At 53.2% G+C, this 25,017-nt stretch overlaps 3 protein-coding genes across 6 annotated transcripts; 1 reads left to right on the top strand and 2 right to left on the bottom strand.

Annotated features, from left to right (window-relative positions):
- Positions 1 to 238: 238 nt before the first annotated feature.
- On the bottom strand, positions 239 to 14,098 carry CLN3 (CLN3 lysosomal/endosomal transmembrane protein, battenin). Of its 3 annotated transcripts, none has more exons than XM_022588374.3 (16): positions 11,336 to 14,098; positions 11,032 to 11,148; positions 10,833 to 10,911; positions 8,323 to 8,419; positions 7,129 to 7,200; positions 6,636 to 6,715; positions 6,413 to 6,498; positions 5,714 to 5,786; positions 5,485 to 5,628; positions 4,548 to 4,660; positions 3,711 to 3,757; positions 3,561 to 3,629; positions 3,411 to 3,466; positions 3,179 to 3,272; positions 727 to 867; positions 239 to 620 (listed from the first exon to the last, which is right to left on the bottom strand). In XM_022588374.3, the coding sequence occupies exons 2-16, from the start codon at positions 11,069 to 11,071 to the stop codon at positions 501 to 503; spliced, it is 1,311 nt and encodes a 436-aa protein (XP_022444082.1). In that variant the 5' UTR covers positions 11,072 to 11,148; positions 11,336 to 14,098; the 3' UTR covers positions 239 to 500. The 3 variants fall into 3 exon arrangements, with proteins under 3 accessions (XP_022444082.1, XP_030619526.1, XP_089752065.1); XM_030763666.2 differs by having other exon boundaries at positions 11,032 to 11,505; positions 12,418 to 14,098; XM_089895939.1 differs by having other exon boundaries at positions 11,032 to 11,505; positions 13,670 to 14,098.
- On the top strand, positions 13,231 to 18,296 carry APOBR (apolipoprotein B receptor). 2 transcript variants are annotated; one of them, XR_002646673.3, is made up of 5 exons: positions 13,231 to 13,359; positions 13,698 to 16,340; positions 16,432 to 16,694; positions 16,785 to 17,349; positions 18,159 to 18,296. XR_002646673.3 is itself a non-coding variant. In XM_022588373.3 (4 exons), the coding sequence occupies exons 1-4, from the start codon at positions 13,303 to 13,305 to the stop codon at positions 16,852 to 16,854; spliced, it is 3,033 nt and encodes a 1,010-aa protein (XP_022444081.3). In that variant the 5' UTR covers positions 13,231 to 13,302; the 3' UTR covers positions 16,855 to 18,296. The 2 variants fall into 2 exon arrangements, 1 of the variants encoding a protein (XP_022444081.3); XM_022588373.3 differs by having other exon boundaries at positions 16,785 to 18,296.
- On the bottom strand, positions 17,540 to 24,599 carry IL27 (interleukin 27). Its single transcript, XM_022588384.3, has 5 exons — positions 22,421 to 24,599; positions 20,179 to 20,351; positions 19,996 to 20,094; positions 18,958 to 19,116; positions 17,540 to 18,081 (listed from the first exon to the last, which is right to left on the bottom strand). The coding sequence occupies exons 1-5, from the start codon at positions 22,449 to 22,451 to the stop codon at positions 17,830 to 17,832; spliced, it is 714 nt and encodes a 237-aa protein (XP_022444092.1). The 5' UTR covers positions 22,452 to 24,599; the 3' UTR covers positions 17,540 to 17,829.
- Between the last annotated feature and the right edge of the window lie 418 nt (positions 24,600 to 25,017).

Genomic DNA, 25,017 nt, shown 5'->3' with positions numbered 1-25,017 from the left:
CTTTCAACTTCTCTGTAGGTTTGGAAACTTACATGTTGGGGAAAAAATGCATACAGATTGTCCCACACAGTGAATGAATGAGTAAATGAATAAAGGAATTAACAAATAAGCAAAGCCTCAAAGACTAGACAATTTGCTGAAAGACTTTCTTTACCCGACCCTGTATATATTCCAAAGTGAGCTTCCTGCTTTTATAATAGAAGAAAATGTTTTTTCAGAGAGAAAAATGGCACAAGAGTCAATTGATAAAATAGGCATTTATTCTGAAGGCATAATGCAAAGAAATTCCCCGAAAGCAGCTTGGGAGTGGAAGAAAACCGCTGCCCCTCCATCAAAGGGGAACAGGACCTCAGCACTTTTCTACATCCCAGCCGTGTAGGGATGGCTGGGGGCAGAGCTCACGGGTGGGCTCTGGGCCGTGGGCCTGGGGTCGGTCTGACTTGCCCGCCTGTCAGTGTGGGCCCAGGTCACTGTGTCCTATGTTCCAAGGAGTCAGAGTGTCAGGAGAGCTGGCAGAGGAAGTCGTGCAGAGGCAGGGCCAGGAGCCCTGACAGCGAGATCCCCAAGGTGTCCGAGATACAGGTGGTTGCCATGGCAAACTCCCGGTGCTCACTGCTGGTCTGGGGAGGGTGGGGAGCAGGGGTGAGGCTTCAGTCCTAGCTACCTCTGCCTGGCACTTTCCCAGAGAGGCCACCCACCCACAGCCCTCGACCGACTGGTGCTGACCTCCAGGGCAATGTTGTGAAAGGTGTTCACATAGGCCGCGCCCCCCAGAAGTCCCTCATACAGAATGATCAGGAAGACGAGGTAGATGCTCGGCAGGAAGCTCAGCCACACGTCCGCCAGCAGGAAGGCCAGGTTGACGCACTGTGGGTGCAGGTGGAGAGGAGGGCTGAGCCTGGGACCAGAGGTGGGCAGGAAGGGAGGTGCCATCCCGTCCAGCAGGCCCCGGTTCTGAGAGATGCTGATGAGGGTGAGGGCTGACAGGCCTGGATCAAATCCCAACACCCAGCTGGCCTACCAGATCCTGGGATCTGGGGTAGGCCTTCTCCCTACCGCATCCCAGCATCCTAGACCTTGGGGGTCTCCTCCCCTTCTCCCTTTGCCCGTGTCACTCCTACCGCCTGTGATGCTATCCCACCTTCCCCCACTTGGGCTCCCCTAGTCACCACCGTTCACAGCTCAGCTTGGATCAGGGTCACTCTCACTCCTATGATCTCATTCGTCCTCCCAGAGTCTTCCTGAATGGAGAGGTTCCCCTCTATTTTATCAAACTGAGGCTATGGTGAGACCAGAGGTTCTCAACTAGGCGTGACTTTGCTGCCTAGGGGCCATTTGGCAACATCTGGAGATGTTCCTGGTTGTTACAACTGGGAAGGGAGGGTGTTACGGGCATGCAGTGGGCAGAGGCCAGGGATGCTGCTCAACATCCTGCAGCTCACAGGACAGCTTCACAACAAAGAAGGATCCAGCCCGAAATGCAATAACACCAAGGTTGAGAAACCGTGGCTTAGATGTTCCCACGCCTTCTAAGAAGGCTCGCTGACCCCACCCAAGGGTGTAGGTCCCTTTCTCTGTGCCCCAGTCCTTCAGGGGATCCCACTGTCCCAGTCCTCAGTGCACAGGGTTGCCTCCCCAGTGTGTAGGCCACCCCAGTGGTTCACATGCTTAATGTACACACAGATCACTTGTGGATCTTGTTACCTACACAGGCCTTGCCCTCAGAGGTTCTAATTCAGGAAGAGTGAGGTGGGCTCAGAGATCTGCATTTAAAAGGACACACTCTGGTAATACTAATATGACCCTAGAAGCACTGCAGATACTTTCATCTGGAGCATTAGGCCAGACACTTTCTGTAATGGAATTAAACGATTATAAGCTGCTAATTCTATGAAGCAACCGTGGTTAAAATTATAGCTAAAATCATAAGCTACACATTTCAGTGGCATCTAATGTAGAATGCTGAGTTAAGAACTGTTGATACAGGGACTTCCCTGGCGGTCTAGTGGTTAAGACTCGTGCTTCCACTGCAGGGGGCATGGGTTCGATCCCTGGTCGGGGGACTAAGAACCCAAATGCCATGTGGTGCGGTCAAAAAAAAAAAAAGAATTGTTGATACAGTCTGGGACTTGGTGGGTACAAAGCCCTGGGGTGGCAGTCCTGCTCAGGCAAATAAGGAAGAAAGTTAGAGGATATCTGCCTGCTGTTGACATAACATTAAAGTGTCATCTACCCTAATTCTCTATATTGTTATCACAGAATTGAATTATTAAAAAGGGCAAAGAACTTTCCTGTAAGAGTTGAAGATTTATTTTAAAGGCGATTTTTTATATGCCCGTCTGGTCCCAAGATTACGGCCCAGAGGGATATTAGAGTCACCAAGAATAATTTGGAGGTTGCCAATGACTTGTTTTAAAGTGTTTTCAAGTCTGACCACCGAGAACTCTGACATTTAGAAACAAGTAAGAAGACGTGAATGTTTAAAATCATGTTCTCTTTCCAAAAAAAAAAAAAAAAGAGTTGAAGTTTTTTTAATAGTTACCTTCAGTGGCCGTAGACATGTGACAATGAAACATGAATGCTGGTTAAGTAAAACTCCTTTTGTTAGACTGTTGTAGGTATTTTCGTTCATTTAAAGCTTAATCACTTCCATGACCTTCGCCATGAATTTGCTCACCAGCCTTGAGATAAATAACCTGTTGACTCCAATGTCACTGATTCTATTGTAATTAACCATCCAGAATGAAAGAACTGAACGTTTTCTTGTCATTGGAAACATTATTTGAAAGCCTGCCTCTCTGCATGAGGCTTGGGCAAATAATCATTAAATAAGTGCTTCTAGTTGATTAAGACACAATACAGGTTCCTGTTCTTTCATTCTTCACATTTCTATTTCTTACAACCGTGCCTGATTTATACGTGAGGAAACTGAGGCTCAGATGAGTTCCGGGACCTGCCCTAAATCACACAGCTACTGAGTACAGAAGCTGGGATCTGCATCCAGGTTGGCCTGGCTCCTGAGGCCACTCATTTTACACAGATCCCTGCTGGCTTCTGTTCCCCGTGCTTAGAACATGACGGTATGCAATCAATAACCCCTGCTGAGGGAGGGAAGCATCGGGGCCTAGGGAAGCTGGGAGCCAAGGCAGGTGGAGAGTGAGGGCCAGGGGCTCAGTACCTGTAGCAAGGCCAGGGCCCACGTGTGGCGGATGTGACAGCAGCGGAGAGAAGAGCGGGAGGCAAAGACGCCGGCCTGGTACAGCATCTGGTACCTTCAAGGGGGCAGGGAGTAAGAGGAAGCCCCTCTGGTGCCTACTCGGCAGGGCAGCCCCTCCCAACCCCAGTCCTTACCATCAAAGGCCCGCCCCCCAGCCCACTGCCGTGCTGCCACCCACCCTCAGTCTTCTCACCAGCGGTATTGCTGAGCGTGACTCAGGAACGTGTTCCGGAAGAAGAGGAGTTCAAACTGCAGCAAGGACCAGACGGGGGAGATGGACGGGGATGTGTGGGTCCCCACCCTCATCACTAGTTCCACACCCCTCCCGGCAGCCCTCACTCACAAGTCCCTGGTTGATGAAATACTCAGCAAAGTAAACCAGCACCAAGGGGACGATGTAGCACAGCAGGCCCTGGAAGGGTCAGGAGACATAAGCGGGAGGCTGGGAGATGAACACTGGCCGCAGGGGACACGCCAGAGCCACCGTCCGTACCTTAAACACGGTCCACCTTTCCTGAAGGGACAGGTGTGAGCTGGAGCCTGCAGGGGGGCAGGGAGAGAAGGGCAGGTGAGGTCGGCACACTGACTCAGAAAAGGGGTGCTGGTGTGCAAGAATCAGCCAGCCAACACACGAGTGTGAAAAATGGTTAAATTGGTAAACTTCATGGTATGGATACTTTACCATGATTAAAAAAAAAAGTAACTAGATGAGACTTCTTCATGGTTCTTGTACAGCCTGATGGCGGTACACCCCTACCCAGTCACAGTGGGCCCTTCTTTCTGGTTTTGAACACCCAAGCTCATTCCCACCACAGGGCCTTAGCACTTGCTGTTCCCTCTACCTGAAACCTGTTCACCTGGATGTGCACAGGGCTGACTCCTTGTCATTCATAAATAGAACCCCTTTCCTCCCCCCATCTGTCATTTCTTGCTTTTTTTTTTTTTTTTTTTGGCCGCACTGCACGGCATGTGGGATCTTAGTTCCCCAACCAGGGATCAAACCCGTGCCCCCTGCAGTGGAAGCGCAGAGTCCTAACCACTGGACCACCAGGGAAGTCCCCCCATCTGTCATTTCTAAGCACATCACTCTGTTATGTTCTTCTAGTACTTATCAACATGTGAAAACAACGTGCTTCCGATTCTGTTATTTGTTTATGAATGGTACAACACATAGTCAGTACTCAGTGAGTATTTCCTGAGTAGATGAATGTGATCGGCTCTCACCATAACCAGCATGCCTATCCACTCCCTCTTCTGACTGCCCACAGTAGAGAGGAAAAGGCTGAAACTCGGAGAAAGTGACCGCTCTGACGGTCACTGTGTCTCCTACCTGGCTTCCACTCTGGGGCCTCGCTGTTTATCAGGGGTTGCCGGGCTGCCGTGTCTGCCTCCCCTTCCCCTCCAGGGTCCTGGGGCCCAGGAGACGTGAGCAACAAGAAATAGCTGGAAGTGGGAAGAATGAAAAGAAGATTGAAGAGCCTCTGTCAGGCTGGAAAGGCCACTTCTTCCCAGGGCAGCCCCCCTCATTCCTCCTCTCCGCCAAGGCCCTCCATCCTTGGCCAGAGAACTCCAACTGCGCAAAAATGCTTCTTTCTCTGGAACTGAAATGTATCTCCTTGTTGTTTCTAATCCATGGGCCCTCGTTTTGATTCCTGGCTCACGCCAAGCATGTCAGCCCTGTTTTCTTGTTGTTGTTTTTCTAATAATCGCTCTAGCTACCATTTATCACGTGTTCATTTTGTGCTAGGCCAGAAGTTTCCAAAGTTTGGTCACTTATGTTTTGCCTTCGTGACATTTGCCATATCCACATTCCCTCTGTGTATAATATTTTTTATTTAATATTTCCCTTTCAATTGATTCACTTTTTCTACACGGCCTTATCCTAAGCGATAATCTGTGAAATCACAGGTTTGGTCGACCAATTGAAACTTTTCCTAATTCACATGAAAATATACACAAAATGAACAGAGTCTATCCTTGCCCCCTCATTGTGGGAACCACACTGTAATGAATGCTTCACGCATGTCACCGCACGGGGAAGCAAGGAAAGCCACCATCATTTGAAATATGGGAAAACTGAGGGTCAGAGACATAAAGTAACTCGTCCCATACAACACAGTTAACAAGTGGCAGCCCAGAACTCAGACTCGGGCCTATTGGAGTCCAGAACCCACATCCCCCCACATGGCTGTAGGGATATGAAGATTGGGATCGTGATCAAGTTCTCTCTCCTCGAATCCCTCTTCCTCCCAGCCCAGGCCGCTTACCTGGCCAGCAGCAGTGCGGGTATACCCAGCATGGACAGCAGGGTGTGCTGGGGAGAGAGGCCAGCCTGGGTGAGGCCCAGGTAGGACAGTGCCCCCAGCAGCCCTGCTCCGCCAGTACCTGAGGACCACCAGGAGATCACAGCCCTGAGAAGGAGAACACAGTAGCACTAAGAAGGACCAAAGCCAGCAGTGGGAACCCCTCCCCTCACTCCCTGCTCTGCCTGCTTACCTGGGGTAGAAGGCGGTGAGTGAGAGGAAGGTGACCTCCCCCAGACCTGAAGAGATGCTAGCCAAGACCACACCTGGAGAAGGACAAGCATGGCCATACCTACCTAGCCTTTCCCGAATAGCCTCAATTCCCTAAGGGGTGTGGCCACAGCCTCCTCTGCATCTGCGCAGAGGGGCTAAAAACAGATCCCTTGGATAGGCTGGGCTCCAGATCTGAAGTAGAACCAACCCCTTCCTCTGCATGTCCTCTCATAGGGAATGGTACCTCCATCCGCCCAATTATCAAATCAGGAGTAAGAATTCATTCTTTTTTTTGGCCGCACTGCAAGGTTTGCGGGATCTTAGTTCCTCGACCAGAGGTTGACCCCAGGCCACGGCAGTGAAAGCAGCGAGTCCTAACCACTGGACCGCCGGGGAATTCCCAAGAACTCATCCTTGATGCCTCCTCCACCTCCATCACAGACGCTTGGTGACTGCTCATCTCGATCTCCATCTAATCTGTCCATTTCTTCCCATCTTCCCCACCGCCTACCCCTCCAAATCGACCTCATCTCCCGTCCCCTATTGTGACAGTCTTAGCATGCTTCTCGGGGGTTACAAAAATAATCCCTCTCCTCTGGGAAGCTGAGGAGATTACCCCCACCAATGCTCTGTTGTAGTTCCTTTGAACCCCCCACCTGACACAAAACCTCACACTCACCACACAGGCTGATTCCCACCGAATGAGAAAAGGCAACCAGGATGAAGCTTCCAGCAGCACAAACCCCACTGGTGAGCACCCGGGGGCTGAAGGGAGATATGGGCCGGGGGGGATGGTCAGCTGCCATTCTCAGCTCCCCAGCCCTCCCGCCACCTCCTCTGCCCTCCCAGCCTCCCCACTCTCAGATCCCACCTGCCTCTCCTCCCGCCACCTCCACCCAGACCTGTAGGGCAGCAGATGAAGGCCGAGAGGAGCCAGTAATTTGATGACGAGGGTGGGAAGGATGTCTGCCAGGAGCACCGCCTGGGACAGGAGAACAGAGTGAGACCCCAGACTTTCCCAGGGACAACCCTCCCAACCAAGTGGCCAAGGAAAGATAGAAACCAGCCCATTAGACCTGCTACAAACACAGGCTCTGAAGTCACACAGATCTGAGTTCCAGTCCCAGGTCTGCCTCTCCTTAGCTGTGGGTCAAGGTATTCACATTCTCTGAGCTTCAGTCTCCTTATTCGGAAAACAGGGATGATTACAGAGCCTAACTCACAGTACTGTTGTATGGATTCAATAAGCTAATATATGCTGCACACAGAAAGGGCTCAGTAAATGGCAGTCTTAATTAGTGGAGTCATGATAGCACCAGCTGGGTGCTGAGGGGGTGTGGGTGGGGTCTATAAGACCCAGAGTAAGGGTAAAGGGAGGACCAGATGGGTACTCACAGCTGTGGAGACAGAATTGCAGTCAAATCGAGATGAGCTATTATGGGAGGTGGGTGTTGGGTCTGGGTCCACCTGATGGGAGACAAGAAAGTCTTTCACCCAGGGAGGCAGGAGGGCAGACAAACAGGGCCAGGCTCCATTCCCAGCTCTGCTCTAACTTGAAGGATGGCCTTGGGTCAGCACTGGCTTCTTAAGACCTCAGTTCCTCTATGTGCACAAGGGGGAAGGGGAGGTTTCCATAGAAGTCTCAAACTAATGGTCCACACGCCAAAGATGGCCTTGTAAGTGACTTTATTTGGGTAACACACTCGGGAACTTTCATTTAAAAAATTTGGGTTTCCAGAAAAATCTATTCTTGGACCAAATTCCCTGTTGGACCTGCAAGGTGGTAGCTGTTCCCCTTGGGCCTGCATCCTCCAGCTCATCATAGACAAGAGGTTCTCAACCAGAGATGATTATACCCTTCAGGGAACATTTGGCAATGTCTGGAGACATTCCTGGTTGTCACAACTGGAGGGTGAGGCATATGCTATTGTCATCCAGTGGGCAGAGGCCAGAGATGCTGCTAAACATCCTACAATGCACAGGAAAGTCACACAACAAAGAATTATCCAGCCCAAAACATCAACAGTGCTGGAGTTAAAAAACCATGCCTTAGGGCTTCCCTGGTGGCGCAGTGGTTAAGAGCCCACCTGCCAGTGCAGGGGACACGGGTTCGAGCCCTGGTCCGGGAGGATCCCACATGCCACGGAGCAGCTGAGCCCGTGCGCCACAACTACTGAGTCTGTGCCCTGGAGCCTTCAAGCCACAGCTGCTGAAGCCCGCGCACCTAGAGCCTGTGCTCCGCAACAACAGAAGCCGCTGCAATGAGAAGCCCGTGCACAGCAACGAGGACCCAACGCAGCCATAAATTAATTAATTAATTAATTAATTAATTAATTAAAAAAACCCCAAAAAACCATGCCTTAGACTATAGTCCCACCTGGCCAACGTTTGAGTTTGCAATTGCTTTACAAGAACAAATTGATTCTTAAAGACCCTTCCTGTTCTCAGGTCTGGGAACTTTAGCCATCTTGCCCCACCCCTTAGTCACCTCATTCCATGAATTTTTCAAGTGGGTTTCTGCCCAAGGGTGAGTCCCTCATCTTCCCATAAGGACTAAACATGGTGGTGGTGGTAGAGAGGGTCACTTACATGGCTCTGGTTCCCAGGTGCTCTCTGGTGACTGAGGATGTCGTGGGCAGCGCTGAGCATCACCACGTAAGAGAAGTTGTTGCAGAGGCCCAGGAGCCTGGAGTGAGCAGGACAGATCCCCCCACCCCCCAGTTTTATTGAGATATAATTGACATAGAAGAATAGACATATAATTATATACAATCTATCCACAGTCCTAGCACCAAACCTCCCCCTTTCTTGTGCCTTCTCTTTTCTCTATCGCCAGACCCCATCCCCATTTAGTGAGAAGGTTAGAAATACAGGCTTTGGGACAACAAACTTAGGTTCATATCTAATCTCTGAGACCTCTCCCAGGAAGAGAAGGAAGTTATCCTTGATGACTCTCTCCTCCAAGCTCCCACCATGATTCAGTTCCCAGGGCATTTCTCATCCACTGATCCACTGTCTCTGACTGTGGTGTGGTAGAAAGATACTGGGGGCTTGAAATCCAAAGGACTATGTTCAGGTCCCAAGTCCGCCACTTCCTACTTGAGTGGCCTCAGTCTACTCATGTGCACAATGAGGATTCAAACTTCTCTCCTGACTATCTCACAGAGTGCTCTAGAGATCAAAACAAGATAATACCCTACATGATCTATGAAGGATCTGGTTCACTTATTCTCATCTCCCAGAGCTGCCATCAGTGATGGGAAGGGAACAGGACCCAGCCCCAGGATATCATGTGTCCTTTTCACAAGCCTCTGAAGTGGTACTGCTGCTCTTCCCATTTTACTGCTGAGAAACTGAGGCTCAGAGAGTGAGCCTCACTTCCAACCCAGTCTGTTACCCAAGTCCTTGATGTTTAGGTTAGTGCTAGAAGTATTTCCCAAAGCTCAGTATTCGAATTATTTTAGGAGGTAGATGGATGACTTTTAAAAGGTAGTGATGCATTTATTTAAATGTGCATTAGGAAAATACTGGCTTTCCATCCAGAGTAGTGATTTACAGTTTTCTTTTAAAAAGTACATGTATTTACAAATTTAAAGGCTGAGTTGGATCTCCAAAATATACAAGCAGCTCATACAGCTCAATATCAAAAAAACAAACAACCCAGTCAAAAAATGGGCAGAAGACCTAAATAGACATTTCTCCAAAGAAGACATACAGACTGCCAACAAACACATGAAACGATGCTCAACATCACTAATTATTAGAGAAATGCAAATCAAAACTACAGTGAGGTATAACCTCACACCGGTCAGAATGGCCATCATCAAAAAATCTACAAACAGTAAATGCTGGAGAGGGTGTGGAGAAAAGGGAACCCTCATACCCTGTTGGTGGGAGTGTAAATTGATACAGCCACTATGTAAAACAGTATGGAGGTTCCTTAAAAAACTAAAAATGGAACTACCATATGACCCAGCAATCCCTCTACTGGGCATATACCCAGAAAAGACCATAATTCAAAAAAACACATGCACCCCAATGTTCATAGCAGCACTATTTACAATAGCCAGGACATGGAAGCTACCTAAATGTCCATCAATGGAGGAATGGATAAAGAAAATGTGGTATATAATTACAATGGAATATTACTCAGCCATAAAAAGGAACAAAATTGGGTCATCTGTAGAGATGTGGATAGACCTAGAAAGTGTCATACAGAGTGAAGTTAAGTCAGAAAGAGAAAAGCAAGTATCATATAATAACACATGTATATGGGATCTAGAAAAATGGTATAGGTGATCTTATTTGCAAAGCAGAAATGGAGACATAGACGTAGAGAACAGATGTATGGATACCAAGGGGGAAAGGGGTGGGGAGGCAGGAACTGGGAGACTGAGATTGACACATATACATTATTGATACTATGTGTAAATAGACAACAGATGGGAACATACTGTATAGCACAGGGAACTCTACCTAATGCACTGCGGTAACCTAAATAGGAGGGAAGTCCGAAAGGGAGGGGACATCTGTACGTGTACGTCTGATTCATTTTGTTGTGCAGTGGAGGCTAACACCACATAGTAAAGCAACCATACTCCAATAAAAATTAATAAAATAAAATAAAATCCTCACAACATGGCAAGGCGCCTGCTATTATCCCGTTTTACAGCTGAGGAAACGAAATTTCAGAGAAACTAAAATCAAGAAGATAACCGATGACATTGAGATTTGTCTAGAAATTAAATGATTTGTTACTGATATTCATCTCAGAAACGGTCACACAGAAAATTTCAGAGACACAAATTCTGAATTTGAATAGATATTATTTTCATGAAAAAATAAAATAAAGGCTGAGTTGGTTGGAGTAAAAACATGAAGAAAATATCCCTGCAGGTCATATGAGAAGCTGGCCCAAAGGTGAAGGTGATAAGGGAATGAGCGAAATTTGGGAAATTTACACACGGCCTCAGGGCAAACCAAGCGGTTCAGTAAATATCTTGTGGATTCAGCTCCTTTTTGGAAGCTCAACTCTCTTTTCTCACCCCGCTTGTTGCTTCCCTCTTCCCACCCTACTTTAATTTCTTCAGGCCACTCACCAGAAGCCCACCGCGTTCTTCCAATGGGTCCCCTGACGGTCCTGCGGCGGGGGCCTAAGTGCCGGATTGGCCTCCTCTCCTGGAAGGGGGAAAAGAAGAGGTCCTGACCCCCACCCCACTCTCAGGTGCACGATGGGCCAACGGGCGTTCTCCCGGGACCGAGGAAGTCAATCCCGTGAGGGTGGGCAGGAATACTCACCCTCCGAATCCGAAAGGCGCCGCCCCGCACAGCCTCCCATGGCATCAAGTTCAGGTCCCCCGAGGGGTCCAAAGTCAGCGAGACTTCAGAGTTGGCTCCGATGAGGCGGATGAGGGTCTACGACAGGTGAGAGGGATCAACGCCCCACTGCCGGTCCCAGCTCCGGCCTCTCCGCTGCAGTGGCGCCTCTACGAGCCACGGCCCTAACCCCAGGCTCCATCTTGCGCCCTCGTACGCCCCACCACGCCCCACCCGTCGGACTCTGCCCCCGCCCCTCCAAAGCAGGGGGCCCTGCAGCCTGTACCTTTAAGAGCACCTAAACATTCCGCACCCAGGAACGACGGATCACGTGACAGCACCTGTCGGTCCCTCATCACGTGCTTGAAGGTCCTCACCACTTCCGGGTCCTTTCTCGATCATCTCTTTAGACCTACCCAGCTTCGGGGCGGGGGACTGAGAGAGGCTGGAAGAACCCTGGAACCAACGGTTTAAAACTGGGATGGGTAAGAGCAGCAAGAAGAACCATGACATTAGTTGGGGACGCCCAAGGCCGTGATCTACCGTACCAGCACTAATCATGGCTGCGAATGGCTTCAGCTCCTCTGCAACTGCCAGAAATAAATATGGCCACATGCCTAGTCGGTACTGTTTCTGGCTGACAACAAAGGCAGCCAGCTTCAGGTCATTCTTATTTCTATCTGTTGCCTTTCGATTGCTTTAGAAACTGCACATAAAGATAACACCCACCTAAAAAGATTTCATGAATTGTCTGTTGGCAGTATCCAAGGTGGTTAACAGGGCCCTTTTCTCAAATTATCTTAGAACCAAAGTAGTAGTTCAACCCTGGTTTTACAGATGAGAAAACAAAAAAGGAAACTTACTGATGAACATACAACGTTAGACCTAAAGGTGACCTTAGAGACTCGGCAATAAGAAATAGAGCACCAGGGCTTCCCTGGTGGCGCAGTGGTTGGGAGTCCGCCTGCCGATGCAGGGGACGCGGGTTTGTGCCCCGGTCCGGGAGGATCCCGCATGCCGCGGAGCGGCTGGGACCGTGGGCCATGGCCGCTGGGCCTGCGCGTCCGGAGCCTGTGCTCCGCAACGGGAGAGGCCGTAGCAGTGAGAGGCCTGCGTAACGCAAAAAACAAACAAACAAAAAAAGAAATAGCGCACCAGAGGCAGGGGTGCTGGCTGCTGCAGGATTCCTGCCTGCATTAAGGGTGCTTAGACCAGATGATTCTAAGGCCCAAGATTCTGATTCTGTGATCTCATCTAGTTCCTCTAATTGGAAATTTGGAAAGTGAGGCTCAGGGAGGGGACCCAAGGAAAAGGTGTCGATTAAGGTCACTTCACAAAGTCCCAGATAAGGAGCGATTATTCTCTTACCTTCCTCTAGGTGGTAAAGCAACATCCTGAATTTTCTTCATCACGTCTTTCCCCTGCTAATCTCTCTTGTGGGCTTCCAACAGTCAGTGCCCACCTCTCCCAGCTCTTTCTCACCACCAGGCCCTCAGACTGCTGTTTGAAATGTACCCCCTTTGGTCTGCTTCCCAGATCACTCAACCAATGAAAAATGGGATCCTACTACCCATGCAGGGCTCTAGAAATTCAGCAACGTGTCATACGTGGCCTCCACCTTCAAGGAACTCAAAGGAGGCTGGGAGGTAGATGTGAATAACCACAGTACAAAGTTTAGCCAAGTTTCGTTTCGCAAGAATGACTACAGGTGAGGGAATGGGCATTGGAGCCACCAATCCAGCCCCTTCTTCCTCTTGGGGAAGCATTAATGACCCTGAAATGAGAAGCCAGAACTCTTACCAGCTCCCTCCTCATTCCTACTCCTTGTCCCCAGGCAAAACAGGAACCACAAACCCCAGCTTCCTCTCACAGAGAGGTTGTGGCTTTTGGGGGAGACGGAAACGGCTGAGGTGTAAATACAAGACCTGAGTCACTTGAGCTGCAGTTGCCACATGCCCCCTCCCCCCTCCCCAATTCTGAGGTCTCCTGCTCCCACTTTTTCCTTTCAGTCCTCCTCCCTTGCCCTTTAGCTCTGAATGTACACCACCTGAGTCCCCTGTGTGATATACACCCACTTCCCAGCCTGGGCTGGAAGCAGCTGTGGGCATTGCAGAAGGTGGGCAGGGCTCGGGGTGGGGATGCGTCAGGGAGAGACAGGGGAAGAGGAAGTGTCTTGGGTCCTGGGGAAGACTGGCTTGGTGGGTGGGGACAATCATTGTCAGCTTTCTGGACACACAGACAGAGACAGACAGGATGGATTTCCTCCGGCTACATCTCCCTGGGCTGCATCAGGCCTTGAGGGGGGCACTGGTGAGAGGGGCAAAGAGAGGCCAGAGATTTTCACCCTGCTCCCTGGGGCCTCACCTTCCCTTCTCCCTTTGAGCTTCTCCTCAGACTCAAGATTCCTTCCCCACAATCAGGCAGCCTGCTAGCCCGATCTTCTCTGGATTTCAATCCCCTCATCTCCACAAACACATCCACACACCTCTAATCTAGGCCGTTTCCTGCTCCTTCTGCAGATTCTGTCCCCCTCCTCCTCCTAGATCCTAGAACCCCTCTTCCTTCTCCCGAGTCCCTCTGGCCAAGCCCCGAGGGAGAGGGCTGGGCTTCCTCTTAATACCTTTGTCCCCATCCGTCTTTTCTTCTAGGAGTCTTTCAGCACCTTTGTCTCCTACCTTATGGGAGATGATGTCCCCACTGCAGAGAGGAGGGAGGCGTGTGCAGCTGAGGAACTGGGGGAGGTGGCTGCAAGAAGCCTTGGGGGGAAGGTAGAGGAGGAAGCCCAGGAGGCCGTGGAGGGCCTTGGAGGCAGCCAAAGCAAGGGGGATGGAGGGCTGAGAGGGCCTGGGGAGGCTGGAAGATGCCAGGAGGTAAGCTCAGCTACAGAACAGACCTGGGGTGGGGGACAAGGCAGCTCCCATGGGTCTCAAGCAGATAGGCAGGACACTGGGGCCTGGGAGGCAGCCACGGCCACTAGATGCCAGCATTCAAGTATCCCCCTGGAGCCCAGAAGGAAATCTGAGGCAGGGTCTGAGGCTGGTAGAGACAGGAGTAGCCAAGCCCAGGAGAGTCAGCAGCCCGATGAGCAGGAAGTGAAGAGAGAGGAGACACTGAGAACCTGGGAACGGGAGGAGGAGGAGGAAGAGGTCAGGGCAACAGAGCCAGGGGTGGCTGGAGGGGCGGAGTCAGAGGGGACCTGGCACAAGGAGCTTGAGCGGACGGCGAGTGTTGACGGGCAAAAGGTGGCAGAGGGCAGAAAGGAATCAGAGCAGGGGGTTGATGAGACAGCTGCAGAGGAGATCCAGGGGCCTGGGGCCAAAGGGGCTGGGAGGGAAGAAGAGGTGGTAGTGGTAAGGGGTGGCCGAAGCACAAGGGCACAGGGGACACAGGAGCCAGGGGCAGAATCTGAGGACAGGGAAACCTCAGGCAGGGAGCAGGCTGACCTCCCAGGGGTTGGGGAGACTGAACATGGGGCAATCCCAGGAGAAAGGATCCCAGAGGGTACTGGGAGAGTCTGGGCCCTAGAGGAGACCTCCAAGGGAGGCCAGGAGGAGGAGGAGGTAGATGAGAATAGAGAGGCTGAAGTGAGCCTCTTCCCCAAACAGACCCAGGCCCTGGGAACCGAGAGAGTGGAAGAAGCGGCCGAGGACCAGGCAGCAGAGAGGGAAGCTGAGGAAGGTCAGGAGTCAGAAGCGGAGGGAGGGGAGGGCTTTGAGGGCCAGGCAGATCAGGCTGAGGGAGAGGCTGTGGAGAGGCAAGACTCAGAGATCAGGGCTGCTCAAACCAGTCTCAAGGAGGTGGTGCAGGCAGAGGAGGCCGAGCCACAGCAGAAGAGCTGCTGGGCTGCAGAGGCTGAGCTCCTCCGGGACAAAGCAGCAAATGAGGCTGAAGGTGGTGTTGACTTGGAGGCAACGCCAGAGGCCAGGCCCAAGAAGGAGTTCAGCGGAGAGAGGGGTGAGGAAGAGGCTCAGGCCAGGGGAGAAGCACTGGGGGTGGGGTGGGGTGGCCTTGAGCACAGGGTCACTGAAGGCCAAGAACCTGAGCTGGTGGGAGGCCCCCAGACCCCCACAGAGCAACTTGAGGAAGGGCAGGCATGTAAGGAAGAACTCTGCAGCATTCCAGCCCTGAGCAGAGAGGAGACAGAGAGGAGCCTGGAGGAATATCCCAGGAACGTGGGGTATGCAGAACCTAACAGCTCTGTGGCGGAAGCCTGGGAAGACAGAAGAAGGGATGTGGAGAGAGGGAGCACCCAGGAGGAAAAAGCAGGTGCTGAAGAGGGGGAGGAGGAGGCTACAGGAGGCCAGGCACCGGTGGCCGAGGCTGAAGGAGGCCGAGAGTCTGCACGACCAGAGGTCCCAGAGGCAGGCGGGGAGTGGATGAGAGTAAAGGAAGCCTGGCGTGGAGCAGAGGAGGGGGAGGCCCCTGGAGCAGAGAACCAGGAGCTGGGTGGAAGGCAGGGAGCAGAAGCAGGGACCATCCAGTCATTGGGAGAGTCAGACGCCACAGAGACCAAGGAGGAGGAGGTGGAGGCCGCCGTGCCCTGGGGGGCAGACAGAACATCCAGGCGAGGCTGGAGGCTGGAGGCAGAGGCTCTGAGTCTCCAGGACAGCAACGACATGGAGACAAATTCTTTGGCTACCGAGATCGTGGAGGATAAGGCAGCTCTGGATGGAAGGGCTCCTGGGACTGGGGACAGGCCCGGCAGAGAGGCTGAGGAAGCATTCGGGAGAGACTGGGATTCAGAAGGGAGAGAGGAAGCCGGCGGAGGTGAGGACCTGGTAGTGGCTGCAGAGGGGGAGAAAACAGGTGGGCAGGAGCTTGGCCTGGAGGGCTCAGCAGAGGAGGAGGTGCCTGGCAGAGGTGGCCAAGCAGAGGCTTCTGAGGCCACTCAGGAGGGTGAGCCCGGGGGACAGCAGGCTGAGGTGGAGGAATCCGCAGTAGCAGAAGGAAGCTGGGGGATGGATGGCGTTACCTCGGGCTCCCAGGTGGTGAGGGTAGAGGGCCTCCCAGGAGGGCACACACTGTGGGAAGAAGAGGCTGGAGGATGGCAAGCGACAGAGCAGGGGCAAAGCAGTGAGGGGCAGCACGGGGACAAGCACCCCGAGGGAGAGGCACAAAGGCCCCTTGTGGTGGAGGATATCGAGGTGACTGGAGACCAAAAGGCAGAGGCTGAGGAGATGGATCCAGAAGGCCTGGAGGACGTCCAGGGCCAAGAGGACCAGTCAACCAACCAGGACCCCGCAGAGGCTGAGCCTGGACAATGTGGGGATGCTCACAGCAGCTGGAGTGAGGTGAGGGCTCCAGGTAGGGTCCTGGGCTGGACAGAGCAGAATCTCGAAGCTGAAGCCGGCCCCATGGTACCCCGTGCCCTCTTCCCCGTAGGCCCTGCTCCCCGGGGCTCTCCTGGACGTCTCTGTCCCGAGGAGCCGAGCCCTCCTCTCCCGCAGCTCCTCACAGCGCCGCTCCCGGCCCTCTTTCCGACGGCACCCCGCCCCTGAGCAACCGCAGGAGCCTCCCAGCCCCCCACCGGAGGAAGAGCTGGTAGACCCCGAACAGAGACTTCTCGAGCCAGAGCACGCCCCGGAGCCAAGCTCCTCCAGCCCTGAAGGGACTCCATTGCCAGCCAGAAGGCCCCTGGGACAGAGGTAAGCACAGGGGGAGGTGACCGGCCTGGGATGGGGAGGAGGCTGACGGCATCTGGACACCAGCTCCCACGGCCTGTCTTCCGTCTGCAGGTTTGGCCTGGCACACCCTGGCATGATGCAGGAGCTGCGAGCCAGGCTGGGCCAGCCAAAGCCCCAGTGACTGGGACGTGAGGCTCAGAAGGCTGGGTTGAACGCTGCTCAGCCTGACTCCCTCTGCCGCTTTGGACGCATCCTTTCCACCCTCTGGGCCTTAGTTTCTTGGTGTGTCATTCACGGAGCAGACAGAACCAGATGTCTGCAAGAACCATGAACTTAAGGAGTCTGACTCTCCAGTGGGGCTGGTGGACCACTGCCCCGCTGGGGTCATCTCTCTCTGATGGCCTGCCTTGTCTACCTCCCCAACCTGTCTCAGCTGCTTGGAGGACTGAGCGAGGACAGAGACAGTTCTCCCCACAGCCTTCCCTCTCTACTGCGCCCAATCCTCGACCCCCCCCCCCCATTCTCAACGCCCCACCAGGCCCTGGAGAGCTGTGTAGGACTAACGCAAACCTCTGGGGTTGAAGCCGGCCTGGAGGAAGAGGTCAGGAGGGCCGGTGGCGCTCCATTTGCAACCAAAGAGAAGCAGACCAGCTGCCTTGAGCTTCCAAAGTGGGAGGTCAGTCTCAGAACTCTGCTGGTTACTACGGCAGCCACCAGCTGAACAAGCCAGAGTGGGGGAAGGTGGGCCAGGAACCCCAAAAATGTAAGATCAGAGAGGAGTCCAGGGTAACCAGAAGCTGCAGACTCTGTTCCAGGGCCCCTTTGCATGTCAGGACCCCTTCTCTGAAAAGAAGCCAAGGCAGAGAGAGGGTGAGAGTGCTTTATTAGGCACCCAGCGCGGCAGCCTAGTCTGAGGATGACTAGCAGGTCCCCGAAACAATAAATAAACCATTTTTCTAAACAATAAATAAATATCTAAGAAATAAATATCTGGTAAGGACTGGAGGGGCCTTAAGTTATTGGATAGGGTCTGGGGCGGGAGAACAGTGGAGTCGTGCCTTGTCTAAGGCAAATGAGCCGGAGCCTGTCTGCTGGCCCAGACTCCAGTCCTCAAGTCCTGATGGGTGGAGGGAAGGGGCTAAGAAGTCACCGTCCATCAGGGCTGGGAGCTGGGTGTGGGGAACCCCAAGGCCTGGGCTGGGTTCCCGGCCTGGGAGAGCAGCAGCAGGTCCCTCACCGCCCGAGACAAGACAATTTCCAAGGAGTGTAGCGACTGGTAGGTGTAGAGGAGCCAGGGCCAGGACACCTGGGCTGACATCTGCAAGGGACTGCCCAGAGCCCCTGGGAGCAGCCCCTCCCCCTCCTCATTCTCCTCCTCCTCAGGGAGGTTGAATCCTGCAGCCAGCACCTGTGGGGAGAGACCCATGGGTCAGAGAATGGCCCGCCTGAGACCCCGAATGAATCCTTGTTTCTTTATGTGCCCAGTGGTGCAGAGTGACATCAGAGATCACAAGGGCATGGTTTCCCTGGACAACCCCTACTTCGCATCCTCCATTACGTCATCGTTTCATGTGAGCTGCCTGATTTTGTTTTTGGTTCAAATAAATGGAAGTCACAGAGCAAGATGGTGCTCATGGAACTGGCTCTCACTCATCCAGGATTGCCCGGGGGACTGGGGACTCTGGAAGGTCCTCTCTTTCTCTCTCTCTTTTTTTTTTTTTTTTTGCTATGCCATGGGGCTTTCGGGATGTTCCCCTACCAGGGATAGAACCTGGTCCCTGGCAGTGAAAGCCTGGAGTCCTAACCACTAGGCCACCAGGGAACTGGAAGTTCCTCTCTTAAGCGTCGTCTTAAGATCAGAAATGGGCAGAAAGGTGATATGGTTAGTTTCTATGCTGTTTTCATTTTCTATTCTTTTATTAAGGGTAAAATTCCTATTTCCCTTTGAAATGTTCAGGAGAATCTGGTGATGTCAGAGGATGAGGGAGAAGGGAACATACTTTGTTTGCTGTAGGGCCTGCTGATGCCACATGCTGTCCTGGCTTCTCTCATTCAAGACCAAGACCCCAAGAGAAGGCAGAGGTTCAGGGGGCAGAGGTAGGACCTGGTACACCTACACACACACACACACACACACACACACACACACACACTCAGAGGATCTGGAGCATCTCCTTCCAGACTTATCCTACCTCTGGGCAGGGGGTGTTTTCAAAGGGAACCAATGAGCCCCAGTTTTGAGTGTTCATCTCTGGGGGTCGAGGAGGGTGGGTGGGCACTCTACCTGGAAGCGGAGATGCTGGTGCAAATCTCGGAGATCCAGCCTCATGGCCCACAGCTGCAACCTCTCTGAACTGGTCCAGAACCCCTGGCTCCCCAGCCCTCCCAACAGGGTATGGAAGGGGTGAAGTGTCATGGAGAGGAAGCGGAGTCTTTCTGGGTCCTGTGGAAGGGGAGGGAAGGCATCAGGAAAGGCCTGCAGGCCAAGGATGACCCACTTCAAACCCAACCTCATCTGTATTTGGGTCCCATTCCCAGCATGAACTCCAATCCCCATTCCGTACCCATATCTATTCTCATCCTTAACCACATCTCCATCCCTACTCCCTTCCTATGTTCATCACCATTCCCATCTCCACTGTGTCTGATCTCTATCCTATATCCTTTTCCAACCTCATTTTCAGTCACACCCGAGGTCATCTCTAACCCCCAACCCCATCTCCATCCTTCTGTCACTCTCTACCCACAACCCCATTCCATTTCCTTCTCTACCGCCCCGCCCCATCTCCATCTCCTCACTTGTTTTCATTCTGTCTTCAACTTCTTTCCCATCCTTGTTCCCATGCTTATCCCAATTCCATCCCTTTCTTGTGTCCAGCCTCAATGTCACCATCTCTCCATCCCATCTCCAACTCTACCCAACCCCATTGCATTCCCATCCTCACCAGTGATCCCCATTCTTTCTCTATCCCCCACTTCATTTTCACTCTCATCCCCAATCTTCTTCCCATCCCTAACCTCTTACCATTCTCACTCGTAACACCAGCTCCACGCCTCCTCCATACTAACCTCTAACCCCAACCCCATTCTGTTCCCATCCCCACATCTTTCCTTGCTCAGCTTCATTCTTACCTTCTTCCTAACGCCATTTCTTTATTCCAGCCTCATCTTTATATTCAGTGACCTACCCAGCCTCATCCAGATTCTCTCCCTCAATTTATCCGCAAATCCATCTTCAATTCAATCCCCAACTTCATCTCCATCCCCCCAACCCAGCCTTATTGCCAGTTTGCCTGTCCCACCCCGCCAGTCCGCCACTCACAGAGAGGCCACGCCAGGCCTGGAAGGTCAGGGAAACGTTGGGGAGCTGCTCTCCCAGGGGCAGAAGGTCCAGGTTCACTCCTGGCAGGTGAGATTCAGCCTATGGGGCAAGGTCTTTTAGTGGGGGCCCGAGGGGATTGGGGATCTTCCCATCCCCAGAGCCAGCTGCATTAGGGAGACTCACAAAGTCACGGGCCTGGACCCGAACCTCGGAGAGCAGCTTCCTGGAGAGATGCAGGCTGACCTTGAACTCCCTCTGCAACTCCTGCAGGCTCCGGAGGGGCCTCCCTGGGGGCCTCGGGAATCCCCAGACACCAGCTCGAGCCAGGAGCAAGGAGAGTAGCAAAAGGCTGAGCCCTGGAGCAATGAGGAGGGGGCGGGCAAGATGAGGGGAAGAGATGGAAAAGAACTCAGGAAAGGGAAGGGACCGTGCCTTTTTTGAGCCTGTGCTACAGGCACGCTCTGTGTGTCATCTCACTGACCCCTCAAAACCACTAACAAGCTGTTGAGACACCATATGGCCTCTCTGTACAGTGAAAGGAAAGTGCCCCTTCCCCCAGGCAGACACAGTCTTGCGCAGAGTGCCCGCCTTTGCAAGCAGATCTCGGGCTGCATCTTGAACCCCACTATCTCCCTTGGCCAAGTGTCTTTCTCAGTGAACAAACTGCACGAGGGTATGTGGCAGCCTGGGTGCTATTATTCTCCCTATTTTGCAGATGGGGAAAGTGAGGCTCAGTAAGGTTGACTTGCCCAAGGGCACATAGCCAGAGGGTGAGGGGACCAGGACTGGATTCCAGATCTGCCCAAATGCAGAGCCTGCATGCTTCCCCCAGGGAACTCAGAGGAGACCGCCACCTCCCCTGGCGTGGGCACGGTCTGTTCTGCCAAGGATTCCCCGGGCTCAGCCAGGCGGCTCTGATGACCTGAACCAGGGCCCCAGGGGTGGGCTGGTGATGCTGAGGCTCTATCCCAGGGAGTCAGAAGGACAGATTGGTCCAGCCTCCCCCAAGGCAGGTAGATCACTCTGCAGGGTGGGAGGAACACGGGGCGCCAGGAGAGGGAGGAGGGTCTGGAATGGGAGGCTGAACCTCTGTTTCTCATTTGGGTTCTTCCCTTGAACAAGTCATGTCTTATCTCTGTGCCTCAGGCTCCCATCTGTAAAATGGGGGAGTCAGACTGGCTGATTTCTGAAAGTGCTTCCTGCCCTGCATTTCCTGGAAAGAAGGAAGAGGGGCAGTGGGGCTGGAGCTCTGGGAAGAGGGCAGTTTCTTCTTCAGGGAGAGGAAATCTAGCAATCACTAGGGAGTTACACAATTCTTCTCGAAACCCAAACCAAAACTGGTCACTAAGTTGAAGTCTATTCCTGCCCCCCCTTCTCTCCATGCCTCTTTCCTATTCATCCTTGATCTGTAGGCCCTGGGCTCTGCTCCTCGAAATGTACTCTCAGTAAAGACTAAGGGGAGATTCTGGGCGCTTCCACTACCCCCATGGACTTAACACAGGTGGTGGGTCATGCCTGCAATCTGTAGCATTCAGGCTCCCAGGCTTGGGGGCCGCTCTGGCACCCTGGAGACTTAAGGCAGACTGGGGTTCTTCCTAGCTCTATGGGTGGGCACCCCGAGGCCCTGGTGGATAGTGCCCACCCAGAACTGAGCTGTGCCATCTCTTACTGACCCCCTGCTTTCTGCCTGAGCTCTGGAGCCCCCAGACCCTTCCCTTGGTTTCTCCTTCTCCTCTGCAGCCAATCCTGGGGCTTTCGCCCGGCCTTTGAAGGTTCTGTCCCCGTCTTTCAGCCCTTGGTCCCTACCCTGACCCTACCATCGGCTCCTCTGTCTAGAGCTCTCTTTCCAGCCTCTGAGCTCTTCAGCCACCATCTGTAGCTTGGACCTCCTCCCAAGCTTCAAACTCCAGACCCTTGACCCAGTTAGGCTGCTGACTCCTTGGCCCCAGCCCCCTGCTCCGGCTGTTCTTCCTCTAGCCAGACCCAGTTCTCAGCCAAGCTGATTGGCCCCTGCTCATTCACCCCAAATAAACGCTTCATCTATGCGCCTGGTCCTGATCCTGGTCAAAGCGCCTGCCCGACTCTCCCCATTCATGCCAGTCGTCTTCCCATCCTCAGCCCAGCCCTCACCAAACTTCCACCCTTCTGCAGAACGCTGTCCCCCCATTCATGCCAGCCAACCTGCCCTGCCCCATCCTCTGCCCAGCCCTGGCTTGATCACTACCCCTCTGCCCCATCCCCTCTCCCCAGTTTATGCCTGTCTCACTCCCATCCTCCAGTCAGCTGTATCCTGTATCCTTAGTCTTGCCCACATAGTAGGACCTCAGCCCTTGGCGCCCATCCACAGCAGGCAAGTTCACCCATCCTCTGCCCAGTCTCAGCCAAGCCCCCCACCCCTCTGCCCCAGCCCTGGCCTCAAACTCACGCCAGCCAAGGTCGCCTGCCGTCTGGCCCATGGTGGGGCCAGCCTCTTTGGACAGCCATCTCCCGGGCAGGGGGAGTCTTATACTGGGGGCTGCGCCCGGTTTCACTTTCCGTCCTGCTTGTACTTTCGGCTTTGTGTTCACTCAGTCTTCCCTCTCACCACCCCTTGCTAAAATGGGGAAATGTAATTTCCCTTCCCAGAGGGGGTGGGAGGGGCAGTGAGGGTGGTGGGAAGCTGGGGTTTCGGTCAATCGCAGCTCCTGACTCCCTGCTGCTCTACCAGGTCCAGCCCTGCCCTCACTTCCCCACTCTTGGGTGAGCCACCCTGCTCTGCTTGCTGCTAGATCCCAGAGACTCTAACCCCCTCCTGTTTCTCTTCTTTGTCATCATCATCCTAGTGCCATCACCAGCTCACTGTCCTTCAAAAGAGGGATGGCCAGGTAAGGGGATTGCCCATTAGAGGGGACTTGGGGTTTTGAGTCATCCTTACTCTCTTCTGGTTTACCAGATGGCTGAGGGAGGGAGTGCCAGGGAAGTCAGGGCTCAGTGGGTAGCTGGGATGGGGTTTTGTGTGAGGCCGTGGGGTCTCAGTCTGGGCAGAGTCAGAGTTCAGTCTATAGTCAGGGTCAGGGCTGGATGAGAACACGTTCATTCAGGGCCAAGCTCAGACTTCAGCCAGAGGCAGATCTAGGATTAGCGTTCAGTCTATAACTATGATCAGGACTTGGTCTAGGGCTGGACTCAGAGCTTTGTCTGGGACCAACATCCTGCCTCTGCCTGTGTTTGGGGTCAGAGCTATCAATGACCTGGGGGCTCTTCAAGGGGCCAGTTAGGATTGGGCTTAGAGCTCAATCCAAATGGGACACAGACCTCAGTCTGCGGCCAAGGTTCCGACTGAGCCTGTGACTCAGGTCAGGACTCAGGCTTGGGCTGGGATGAGAGCTCAGTTGATGACCAGGGTCAGGGTTCAGTCTGTGGCCAGGTTGGGGTTCTGTGAGGTCAGGATCAGGGCTCAGCCAGGTCCCAGGATAGTTCTGGTGTTTCTGCTCTGTAGACGGCTGTCAGGGGCCGTCAGGGCTGGTTACAGATCTTCCTTCCAGCACAGCCCCGCCCTCAGCCCCACCCTGGATTTCCCATCTTCAGGGAGAAGATGGGGGTTTCTTGGTCTTCCCCCAAGCCCACTGCTGCCACTTTCCTTTTAGGACCCATGGGGTTTCCCTGCTGGGTCCCTGCTGTGAGACAGAAACCAAGGGGGCTTCCCCTTCCTATACCCTACCTCCTCAGCCGTGCCTGGGCAGGGCCGCCTGGGACCAACTGCCAGGGAAGTACCAGCACCAGCGGGGGAGCAATCCCAGAGGGCTGCAGGAGGAGAAGGAAAAGGAAGAGCGGCTGGCACCTGCCTAGCCCAGACCAGTTTCCGTTACAGTGCCCCCCAGTGGTGGCAGCCCATTCCCCCACATGCCATGCAGCTGGTGCTCCTCACTGGGGGGTCCCATCCATCCTCAGACTGATGGTGAGGACAGGCAGAGGCCCTGGCTGGTCTTCCTCACATCCCCAAGTCCTGCCATTGTCCAGGAGGCATGGCCACCCACTCACCCCTCCGACCACAGCCGCTCCTGACTCTTTGCCATCATCCAGAACTGCTTTACCTTTCAAACTTTGAACCCCATCTCCCACTCTCTGACTACAACCTCCTGGCCTTCCCAACCTTCTCAGAGACCTCCCAGCCCTTGCTGCTTCTCAGCCCTTCTCAGTCTGGCTGCAGCTGACTCCTCCAGCCTCGTGCCTCAGCCCTCTCCCTGCTCCACCAACTGCTTCTTTGCCTTTGCACAAGCTGGTCTCCCTGCCTAGAATGCCCTCACTGCTTTCTCCAGAGTTCTCTTTCCCCAGCCTTCTCTGTGCCCAGACCCCTTGGCATGGGCTTTCTCCCCTGAGTGGCTCATCCCTTCCTGCCATAAATCTTGTCTCCAATGGACATTTCACATTTCTTTATCTTGCCTACTCTATCCTCACTCATACCTCTCCAGCCATATTGGCCTCCTCCTTGCTCCTAGAACATTCCAGTCATGCTCCTGCCTCAGGGCCTTTGCTCTTGCTGTTTCTTCTGCCTAGGACACTCTTCTTCAGATCTGCAAAGCTCACTCTCTCCTTATTACTCTGCTCAAATATCTCCTTTAGAAATGGGGTCTTCACTGACTACCCTGAAAAAGGGCAGCCCTGCCCCTGGAACTCTCTATCCCCTTCCCTGCATTATTTTTCTACATAGCATTTTAGATATCAAACATTTTTAGATATTGAACATTTTCTTTCTCTCTCTCTCTCTCTCTTTTTTTTTTTTTTTTTTTTTTTGGTCTGTCTCCATGCACTAGAATATGCGTTCCACAAAGATGGGAATTTTTGCCTGTTCTGTGAGCTGATGTATCCCCAGTAGCTAACAACAGCAGGTTCTCAATAAATCATTGAACAAATCTATATTCTGCCACAAGTGTCTAATCCAGGTTCTGCTCATGGCTGGTGAGCTGTAAATTGCCTGGATGGAACAGCAGGTCTGGGAGCAGCCAGAGTCCTGAAGTCTCACAGTCAGCTTTCTCCCAGTCT

This window comes from Delphinapterus leucas, chromosome 15, assembly GCF_059928025.1.
Source record: "Delphinapterus leucas isolate spDelLeu-1000000601 "Yukka" chromosome 15, BTC_Dleu_Yukka2, whole genome shotgun sequence".
NCBI classification, from domain to species: Eukaryota; Metazoa; Chordata; class Mammalia; order Artiodactyla; family Monodontidae; genus Delphinapterus; species Delphinapterus leucas.
Note: the sequence above shows the minus strand (reverse complement) of the source record. Positions and strands in the feature narration are given on the sequence as shown.